General features: G+C 51.5%; 2 protein-coding genes and 1 long non-coding RNA gene across 4 annotated transcripts in view; 2 read left to right on the top strand and 1 right to left on the bottom strand.

Moving 5' to 3' along the window:
* Positions 1-40: 40 nt before the first annotated feature.
* Positions 41-8486, top strand: TMEM106A (transmembrane protein 106A). 2 transcript variants are annotated; one of them, XM_026071287.1, is made up of 8 exons: positions 41-208; positions 2001-2240; positions 2670-2733; positions 3179-3338; positions 3756-3896; positions 4476-4519; positions 5104-5157; positions 6060-6698. In XM_026071287.1, exons 2-8 carry the CDS (start codon positions 2021-2023, stop codon positions 6220-6222), a joined length of 846 nt encoding a protein of 281 aa, XP_025927072.1. In that variant the 5' UTR covers positions 41-208; positions 2001-2020; the 3' UTR covers positions 6223-6698. The 2 variants fall into 2 exon arrangements, with proteins under 2 accessions (XP_025927072.1, XP_025927070.1); XM_026071285.1 differs by having other exon boundaries at positions 60-208; positions 6606-8486.
* Positions 8487-8539: 53 nt separating this feature from the next.
* LOC112968748 lies at positions 8540-9731 on the bottom strand. Its single transcript, XR_003254429.1, has 3 exons — positions 9571-9731; positions 9332-9408; positions 8540-8728 (listed from the first exon to the last, which is right to left on the bottom strand). It is a non-coding gene; the product is annotated as an uncharacterized LOC112968748 (long non-coding RNA).
* Positions 9732-9970: 239 nt separating this feature from the next.
* Positions 9971-10630, top strand: part of ARL4D (ADP ribosylation factor like GTPase 4D) — a 1659-nt gene continuing 999 nt past the window's right edge. Inside the window, exon 1 of the mRNA XM_026071322.1 lies at positions 9971-10626. Coding sequence (XP_025927107.1) covers positions 10052-10626 — 575 coding nt within the window. The 5' untranslated portion in view covers positions 9971-10051. The remainder of the gene's footprint in view (positions 10627-10630) is intronic.

The raw sequence follows: 10630 nt of genomic DNA, 5'->3' as shown, positions 1-10630 counted from the left end.
GCCCAGCGGGCAGGGGCGGCTCCTGGCCCGGGGGTGGGGTGGTGGAGGCAGCCTGGGGGGAGCTACCTGCCCAGGCCCGCCCCATGGGGCTGCCTGGGGGGCTGGGCCTGTCCTGCTCCGCCCCACCCCGCGCCGTGGCGCTTTCGGTTCCGCTTCCCCTTCCCCACCAGGCTGGGCAGGGCAGGGCTGCTGCCTGCGGCACCGGCCGGTGAGCAGGGGTGGCCAGAGGGGCTGCGGGGCGGCTGCTGGGGTGGCGGGCTGGTGGCTGTTCCTGTTCCGGGTGGGTGCGAGGGGCAGGGCCCATGGAAGCTCTGTTAGCGGTGGGGTGGAGGTGGGCCTGGCCGCAACGATGCAGCTGTGCTCGCAGGAGCTACTGCTCTCCTGAACGAGGAGCTCACAGCCCACCCCCCCCCCAGCTCCCTGTTGACGGTGCCTTGGGGGAGCAGGAAGGGCTGGTCCCTGTGAAATGGCCTGGGCTCCATCACCTTCGCAGGCTACTTTTCCCTTGCAGCCCCTGGGGCCCCCTGCCCAAGAGTGCTGGTGTGTGGTGTACGTTATGGGAACCCGGAAGATTGTCTGAGGGCAGTAAGCAAAGGGGTTAAGCTTCTCCACACACTGCACCTTGYGCTTGGCCTCTCTGCTATCCACCAATGAGTTTCCTAGCTTTCACGGTCATTTGTCCCAACTCTGTGAAGGGACTGGCACCTCCTCCTCACTGCTTGTTCTTGAAAAACTAGTAAAGATTAACTGAGGGTATGGGAAAAGCTGCAGCTTAAATGCTTAGGGAGCTCGGAGGCTGCGCAGATAGGGCCTGTAGTACGATGTTAAAGGGGTCCTTCCCTTGTTAGCTGAAAGGCTAAAATCCTTCAAGCATCTTTGTCTTTCTCTTCCCCTTTACATGCTGCAAGAGCATAGGGAACACTTTGAATTACCTCAAGCCTCCAAGCAGTGTCTTGCAGAATCTAATCAAATCAAGGTTACAGGGCTGCTGAGAGGTTCCTCTGTGACCCTTCATGGCTAAATAGGCCATGCTGCAGCCATTTCCTTCCTTCCTGGTTCTTCCCTTGTCAACAAGAGGAGTAGCAGCTGCCGCTGGAATCAGCTCATCTCGTGCTCTTGTGTTCCCAGATGCACCCAGGTTTGTGGGCTGAGGATGAACGCTTGGCCCTGCAAGGCTGCAGTGGATGTTCTCCACTGCCAGATGGTGCTTTCTCCTCTCCAATATGTTTTACAAAAAAGAGCCCTGCAGGGATCTTTACTTTCAGCCTTTGGATCATCTGGGCAAATGTACAACTGCTGTTTATCTAGGCTAAATATGCTACCTCTGGGTCATTAAAACAAGACTGTCTGGAGGAAGGGCTGGCACAGATAGGAAACTGTTGAGCTGTCTTTGTGATGAAAACGTAGCTTATTTTTCTCTGCTTGGTGTTGTTAATGCTTTTGGGAGGATTGCTAGGAGCTGATGTAGAAGTTTCTGATTGCCAGGAGCCTGGGAAAATTAGTTCAGCTGCCATTTTGGTGTTTAAAAATAGTCCATTGGGCACTGTTTGATTTTAATCAGGCTAGTGTTAGTAACACTGTGTTTGCTAGGAAATACCAAGGCCTTAGTATTCAGGTGAGTTCCCCGTTGGACATAGATGAATAATGACTATACGAGAACTTTGGAGTTCTACTATTGGGCTGTGTTGTCATCTCAAAATGTTCAAGTGCTTTGAGTCAGCCTTCCTCCTCTCTTACAAAACACCATGAGATGAAGAAGAACCTGGTGTGTTATAGGGTGGTGTTCTTGGACTTTTTCCTGCAACCAGAGTGGCCAGAAACTTCCATGTTTAAAAGCATGAGTTACATGGAGTAACTTTTTAAAAGCAACTTCAGAGCTGTACTTTAAGAAATTTGCCAAATTATATACTTGTGATCTATTATACATGCTAATAGTGCTGCTCTTGGAGGTTGGTTAATAAAGATAACTTTCCTAAAGCATTTTTGTGTTGGACACTTAGTGAGAATTCTTCCTTCAAGCATGGGTGAAAAACTTTCACAGTTCTGGAAAGCATCTGACCAAAAGGAGAGTGAGGGCAAACTGATCTTACCCAGGCAAAAGGATGCAGAAGATGAAATCGCCAGTTATGCTAGTATCAACGGAGGAGACCCTGCTATGTCCTGTGTGCCCTGTGTGGGCATTGCAAGTCGAAGCTATGTCAACTGTCCAACATGTCAGGGAACAGGAAGGATCCCCAGGGGTAGGTGATTCTTCTGTGTGCTGTGTCTGCTTTTTGAGCCTCCTGAGGTTGGTGTGTGTCTTTTCCCAAAAGACCTTCGTTGAATCAGCTGGTCTTTACTGCATCCAGTCCACAAAGAGTGTCCTGCCTCTTTTAGCACCTCAGGCTCTCCAGTGAGATCTGTGGGCTGCCCCTCTTGGGAGAGAATGGGGTGGGCAGGCAGGTGCTGAATTACTCAAAGCCTGCCCTGGGGCACCTGGGGGATTGCTGTTTCTGCCCGGAGCTGGGAATGTTCAAACTGAACTCTGTTGCATCACACTCACCTTCTAAACTGGACAATGTCACTAGTAAGGTGCATTGCACAGCAGCTTAGTGTCAATCTGCAGTCAATGTGCTTTATTCACTTGGGTGCTCAGTGCAGTCTCYGATCTGCTGCCCCACCTCTTTCAGAGCAAGAGAAGCAACTGGTGGCTCTGATTCCATATGGTGACCAGAGGCTGAAGCCTAGACGAACGTAAGTCCTGTTAAACTCTGCCCCTTTCTCATCCTTTGAATGTTTCTTCTGTGTGTGAAGGGAGGACTTGGTCCTTTGGGAAGCAGTCTATCTGCAGCTGTTTGTTGGAGGGTGTTTTCTCTTTGTGCTATGACTTGCAGTAAGTTTGGTGTTTACAGTGTCTGTTCCACAACAGCAGATGCCTGGATGATCCTCTGTGCAGGAGGAAATGTGGAGTTATGGGAGATCTCTAGCAATTCCTGTCTGCTTCCACAGTCACAGGCAGTGTGTCACTGTGTGGGAGCACCCTCCTGCTTCTCCCATCGTTTGGGAGTTCTACACAAACCCGCCCCAGCTTTCTGGCACCCAAACTCCTGTTGTCTCCCTCCACCGAGCTGAAGCTGGGCTGCAGGTGCTTGCAGCTGATGAGCCAAGAGAACGATGTGGCCATGGTACTGTTTTGCAGGAAACTATATGTATGTCTTGCTGTRACGATCTGCCTGCTGATGACATCTCTCAGTATCTTCTTCCTGTTTCCTCGCTCCATTACTGTGCTGCCTGCAGGGCTGAATGCCTCCTCCATTGGCTTTAATGCCACCACCACCAGTATATATCTCAACATGACGGTGAGTTCTCAGCTCAGAGTCAAATGGTGGGCAAAAAGGGCAGGGCCTCTCCTTATTATTCTCTGTGCCGCTCCATGCAGAATAACTGATCGCTGTCTCTAGTTAAAGTCTGGTTGTCCACACCAACTCAGTCCAGTTTAGGGCTGCTTAAGGAGCAATGTCAGGAGTGTGTTAGTGTCAGAGCCGTGAGTAGCCTGGTTGTGAGTAAGGGCGTCATGCAGAGTGGTCAAAGGGGCTGTGCAGGAGCAGTATGGTGATTAATTCTGGGAACCAGGCTGGGTATATTTCTCAGGATTGGAAGGGGACATGTGGTCCAGTGCTGCTGTAAGGTTATAGCAGGGATATATTTAAAGTAGTTTTGCTACAGTAACATACAGCCTGCTGCAGGGTGGTTTCTTTTCTTGTTTCTCTCCCTAGAATGTGCTGAACATAACTAATAACAACTTCTACCCAGTCACTGTTGTGCAGCTGGACATAGAAGTTTTACACCAGTCCCTGGTAATAGGGAAGACCACCATGAAAACCCTGCTGAATATCAGCCCATTACAGAGTGGCCAGGTGAGCTTTGCTGCCTCTTGCAGTTCTCCTAAACTAATCTGGATGTCCTGGATGGGGTGGGGGTGCTTCTTCTATGCTTGACCTACTCCTTTGTCATCTGCCAGCTAATTGCCCAAAGTCCCTCCACGTGCAGCTTCTGTTTCTACTTACCTGTCCCCACTACAGAAGGGGACTTGTAGGAATTTACATGTTGCTGAATTTGAAGCTAGTACGTTTCTGGGCAAGGAATAGCTGCCTGCTGCCCAGATAGTGGGCAGGGTTGTGTGCTTGCCTTAAAATGATGGAATGTTTAAGAACAAGTTAGACAAAACCCTAGTGGGAACAGTCTGGGCACAGCTGATCCTTCCTTGCTGTAAAGGGCAGGCATGTGGCCTAGATGACCTTTTCAGACCTAATTTCTGATTCTATTTTGTTACCCACTATTAAGGACAATTGCTAGGCTAGAACTTGAAATTCAGGTTCTGAACTGGGGAGAGTTGGACTCTCATTAGTTGCCCCTACTTCTGCTCTCTGGGCTGTATCCAAACATAACTATAATTCTTGTGTGTTTTCTGATTTTTCTTCTGTTCACATTTGCAGATCTATTATATGGTGGCCAGTAGGATATTGGACAACAATACCTAGTGAGTAATTCTTGAAGATTTCTTCCCTTGCTTAGTAAGTGATATTAATATTTAAAGGCTTTCTACAACTAGGCTTGTTGTGCTGGTCCTATCTCTTCAGTGAAACTGAGTGTGTCTTTTTGAGTTTAATGTGTGCAGCTGACCCAGACACAAATCTGGCACATCCATTTTAAACTATTTTCCTTTCTTATCTGATGGTGTTCACTGCCGACTGTTGGCTCAGCAGTGACAGCGTCATTTTCCTATATTCTGACAAGTAAGTGATGGTATCAGTTTGATGTCTAGGTTGCAAACTTTTGATGCTCCATTTGTGAGCAGCTAAATGCATCTTGTGCCGCCCACACTTCTCTGCAGATAACCAGCAAGCTATGCAAAGTTCATAGCAATCACAGCTTCTGTGCAGATAGGTTGTATGTATTGCATATTTGGGAGTCCCATGATTACTGGATCCAAAGTGACTGAGTTGTCAAAATCTTCTAAGGACAGACCTTTTCAGAGAAGCAGAGAGACAATGGAATAAATGAGGACCAGGAGATGCATGGTGCAGGCCACTCTTATGAAATAAACTCTCTTTTCTCTTTTAGTAACATCTGCACCTGGACAAAAATCAAAGTCCACAATGTTCTGCTGCATATACAGTAAGTGGTGCCTGGTTCAGAACTAAAACTAATATTCATGCGACCTGCATTCTTTCTGAACTCCCTTCAAGGTCAGCCAGTCACTGTTTTTGGAGACCAGAACTGGCTGCAGTGTGAATGTTGTGTTACCCAGATAAGTTTGCTGAGGTGTAAGGGGGAGATAATTCTCCAAAGCTATTGGTGCTGTGAGAAGTCCCCTCGATTTAGGCTTGCTTACAGCACAAGCTGTTGCTGTTGCTTGTGTTACACGGCACATTGGCCTGACCARCTTCCTTTCCTAATGCTGGTTGTAGCTGTTGAAAAGGAGTAATTTGACCTGGAGCTGGAAGCAGGGGCTGGTTCCTGCCTGCCTGCCTGCCTTGGGGTGTGGGAGGCAGACTCAGTCAGCCTGGTCTCTGTTGGAGGGGCTGGCAGCAGCTGCAGAGAGCAGGACAGAGCAAAGCAGGTTTTTTGTGTGGATCCTGTTGCCCAAAGCAGCTCCTGTTCAGGGAATGGTCCAGGGGACTATGCTCAGCTTGATTGTGATTGAGAGTAAGACAGACCCTGCTGGAAAAGCAAATGCAGGTTATCTGTTCCTGCCTGCGAGGGGGAGAAGTACAACTGCGGTTTTGTAACACGGCTCCTCCTGGGACCTGCTGCTACTGTCCTGGCCTGTGTCGCAGCTAAATAGGCAGAGGAGACAAGGAAGTCCTTGCTGGGCGTAGCATTGCTAGTATGCCCCTATGCAGCCACTGAAAGAAGAGTGATCTTCATTGAGTTCAAGCTGCTTTGGAAAGCTGTGGGCAGAAATTGTCTCTTGGTGCAGTCTGTGTCCACTAGAGGGACCTCCCTGCCCATCTGTGTTGACTGTGTCCTTCTTAACTGATGCTCTCAGCTGACAGGACCCTTGCTTTCTCCACCAGCAAGCTCTCCATTAGCCAGAGGGTGAAGAAGATGTTGGTGATCTTTACGATTTTCTGTACTATGTCTCATCCCACTGTTATTGCCCATGGATGGATTGCACAGTACTGGGAGAAACTACTTAATGCAAAAGCTCTTGAGGTGGCACAGAAAGACAGCGACTGAATGATATGCTTTTGTCTAGCTAAGTCCATAAACAGTCACCTGGTATGTCTTGCACTAGCACCTTAGGAACAGGTAAATGGTGAAACGGCACAGGAGTGTTATCCTGGAGCAACGAGTCTTTCTAATATTGGGCTTCTTGAATGGCCAAAGCATTCTTTGCAGTGGTGGGGAGCTTGTAAAGGCTTCCTTAAACTAATGCAGTCTGAATGATGTTCTCCCTCTCTGACATGTGAAATGGAGCTGAGGATATGTGATAGTGTTCTGGACTGTATAATAGGGACAAAACAGGATGGCAGCAGAAGCACACCGTGGGACCCTTATATTATGGGGATTTTTGTCTGGAACAGTCATGAGTGCAGCTCCGGTCTGCTCTTGCCTTGCAGGGGCACCCTGACCTGCACGTACCTGTGCCACTCAGAGCAGCTGGCTTTTGAAAACTACCAGTACGTGGACTGCCGTGGGAATGCCACGCTACCTCACCCACTGCACCACCCCCTGCTGTGACAGGGCCAGGCTGGCAGACCTTTTGGATGCTGCATGCTCCATCACAAAGGCAAGTCATAGGGAGACAAAATTCTGGGGCTTCTTTTCAATTCATGACTTAAACAGGAGACTTTGTGCTTTCCTGGGATGAGACATCTCCTCTGCAAAGATAGTAACATGCTCGGCCTTATGAGTGTGGAATATACTGCCCTCAGATTTGCAGCTTCCTTTCTTCGATGCCTTATCATGACTGACCCTTCAGCAGAGTGACTAATACATGGGGTGTCTGTGCTGGCTCATCAGAATGGGCCACATTCATGATCTCTGCAGTATTTTACTGCTACATTGGAGCCAGTGCCCTATTAATCAAACTAACTCTAGCTGTTTCCTCCTTGCATAATTTTGTACTATCCTGAATGTAAGTATCTCATAATGCACAAAAGAAGGACTGTGATGAGACTTTTTGGCTGGATTGCATCTCCATCACCACTGTCCAATGCTATTTGCACAGCCTGCTCTGTGAGAGCATGAAACGGGACTGATGTCTCTGTATCTCTGGCTCTTAATCAAGTGCATGTCATGCTGAAACACCTGTGTGTGTGACTTTTGGATGGCTATTGTATTGAGCTGTCCAGTGTAGGAAGCAAGAATGCACTGTCTTGATTTTATATATGTATTTTTAAAAGCAGCTCATCTACTGGCTGCTCTTTAGGAGGATCCCTTTCAGCCAGGAGAAAATGCATTTCGTAGCATGGAGCAGAAAGATTGCTGCTTTCCAGCTGGTCATGAGAGGAAGGCTATTGGTTTTTGGTGGCCACCACATGCTGTTTGCTGTGCTGCTTCCTTGCATGCTCTGGCATTTAATGCTTTCAACTTGAACAAGCATGAGAAAGTTCATCTCTGACAATAAAAGCTCAGCCTGCACAAGTGTCAGAAAACAGCTGAGGCTTTTTTTGTCTAAAGCTGTAAAACAACCCAATGAACTTTATGGGAGGAATAGCTCTGGCAGCCTTCTTTCCTCCCAGTGCTGGGAATGTAGCAGTTGTATCCCCCATATGATGGATGGGTTATAACCTATGCCTGGGGTTTCAGTTTAGCTAGTGCCTGATGCATTCTAGGTGGTGAAGTAGGAGCCTGGGAGTTACYGGACTAAAAATTCTTACTCAGAAGCAGTTCAGCATTTTCCTGTACCATTCCCACTGAAGGAGAGAATCAGTATGTTAGAACAGTTGGAAGGAAACCTCTGACCCTCACTTCAAAATGTGCTTCCCAACCCAGCACTTCTTACAGAGCTGTAGCAGGGTGTTTCTCCTCACATCATCCGCTGAGATCACACTGAAATGGTAACTAGTCAACTAACTCCCTCCAGCAGGGATGAGGAAGCTCCATGTGCCATTCTGGAATCCTCCCTGCTCTTGTCACATCTCTGCAGTAGTTTTGAATTTGCTGTATTGTTGGTTCTACCACACTCTCCCTACCTCTGCTGTTCAGTTTTCAGCTGTGCTTCTGCAGCACTGCTGTTATGCACTTTCACCATCTCCTTCTGTTCACAAATAAAAGACATTGTACAACCAGAAAGGGGTGATTTGTCTTTGCACAGCAGATCCTCACCTCTGCTGTAGCYGCTGTACAGTTCCAGTGATACAGCTAACAAACAAGTTGCTTCACATGGGCATGAAGGGAGATGGAAGGTTTTATGGGATGAAGGCTTTAAAAATGGTGCAGAGCTGAGACCRATTTTTGGGACATACTTGATGAGGGAGTGAGGGACAGGACAACAGAACCAGAGCAAGCAAGGTTTGGGGAAAGTACTTGCTGCTTAAGAGAGACTTCCTCTGGGACACTGTGATGTTTATTTTGCATTAGCTGTTACCACCTAAATTGGTGAAATCATCCACTGATTCTGTACGCTTGTGGTGTTGGATTCACTGTACTTGTCTGGTGTTCAGAGTGGAGTTCCTGGGAGCTGCTCCTGGGCCCCCTGGCTAGTCAGCCCTTACCATTGTTGCATGTATTGCACAGCCTGAAAGGGCAAAGAGAGGTTACTTTCTTGTTTCTGCTGTATAATGGCAGCGTATGAAAATTACTTCTGTTACTCAGACTGCATGAAAGATTTTAAAGTGAACTATTTTCTCATCATTCAAACTAAGCTTCAACTGGGAGTGACTTAAATGTGCCACTTAAAGAACAAAACAACCACCCAAATCCTTATAGAGCTAAGCAGAGATCTACTGTAGCTGTGGTAGATGTTACTAACTGCAGAATAAAAACAAGGTTGGTTTAATTATAAGCATATGCTTATATCTAAAACCCACTCAGCTGGACTCCCACGTATTCAGGCTGTGACTCTGAAGAGACCAATGTATGAGCAACAGTGAGGGTGACATGCCCCTCTCACAGTATAAAGGCATCTTACAGCAGTAAAAAAGCTCTGGTTCTTGTCCGTGAGTGGAAGCTAGTTAGCTGGTAACTGGAGCACTGCAGCATCACGCTGTGACTGTTCACAGTGCTTCCACAAAGCAAGCTACACGGTGCTTTGGGCTAGATCTGCCCAGTGCTCCTGAGCAGCAGTGCTGCCCTGGCAGCTGCCGCTGGGCGTCCTTCCCCGCCTCTCCCGCGGACTTACAGAGAACCGGCGCGGCAGCTTCGCGCTGGCCTTCGTAGGGTAATGACAGGAGCAGCGGCAGCAGCACGGTCGAGGCTCTGCAACAAGCACCGCGTTAGCCATGCCTGCGCGGGCGGGAGCGGCCGCGGGGCGGGCATCCGCGACCTGCGCAGGGCCGGGCCGCTCCCCACCCTGCCGGGAGGGCGCCGGCAGAGCAGCAGCCCCGCGCCCGGAACGGGACAGCCCCGCGATCCACTCACCGGGCGGCGGGGCCTGGGCGCTGGCGTCGGTTCCGTGCTGGCAGCGCCTCTCGGGGACGTCCTCCGTCTACGAGGCACAGAGAGGGCGGTAAGCTCCGGCCCGGCCCCACGGGCCCGGCCCGCCCGGCCCCGCACACACCCGCGGGAGCGGGGCCCGGCGGCGCCGCTCCAGCGCCGCCTGCCTGCGCCGCGCCTCCCAGTGCTGGGCCGACATGGCGGCTCCTGGGCGGCGGTAGCGGGCGCCTGGCAACGGRCGCCTGGCAACGGCGCGTGACCCCGCCTCCGGGTCACCAACGGCCGCCCCCGGCCGCGCGCGCGGATTGGCTCCGGCCGCGTGACGACACGGAGGGCGGGGCTTTAGGGGCGCGCGCGAGCCCGGCCGCTCCTCTCAGTGGGGCGGTCTCCGCCGGAGGGAGCGGGACCGGGAGCGGGTTCGTGGTCTCCTGGCGTGGCCGTGCTCGCAGCCCGGGGCGCCGCGGCCATGGGGAACCGGCTGGCGGACATGGCTCCGGTCCCGCCGTTCCTGCCGCCCTTCCAGGCGCTGCATGTGGTGGTGCTGGGGCTGGACGCGGCCGGCAAGACGTCGCTGCTGTACCGGCTGAAGCTGCAGGAGTTCGTGCAGAGCGCGCCCACCAAGGGCTTCAACACGGAGCGGGTGCGGGTGCCGCTGGGCCGCGCCCGCGCCGCCACCTTCCAGGTGTGGGACGTGGGCGGGCAGGAGAAGCTGCGCCCGCTGTGGCGCTCCTACGCGCGGCGCACGGACGGGCTCGTCTTCGTTGTGGACTCGGCGGAGGGCGAGCGGCTGGAGGAGGCGCGCCTGGAGCTGCACCGCATCGCCCGCGCGGCCGAGGCGCAGGGCGTCCCGCTGCTCGTCCTGGCCAACAAGCAGGACGTGCCGGCGGCGCTGGCCGTGCCCGAGGTGGAGCGGCGGCTCGGGCTGCAAGAGCTGGGCGCCGGCACGCCGCGCTGCGTGCAGGGCTGCAGCGCCCGCGACGGGCTGGGGCTGCACCAGGGGCTGCGCAGCCTCTACGACATGATCCTCAAGCGCAGGAGGCTGCAG

The sequence above is a fragment of the Apteryx rowi genome, unplaced genomic scaffold (genome assembly GCF_003343035.1).
Source record: "Apteryx rowi isolate R43461 unplaced genomic scaffold, aptRow1 scaffold_323, whole genome shotgun sequence".
Lineage (NCBI taxonomy): Eukaryota > Metazoa > Chordata > Aves > Apterygiformes > Apterygidae > Apteryx > Apteryx rowi.
Note: the sequence above shows the minus strand (reverse complement) of the source record. Positions and strands in the feature narration are given on the sequence as shown.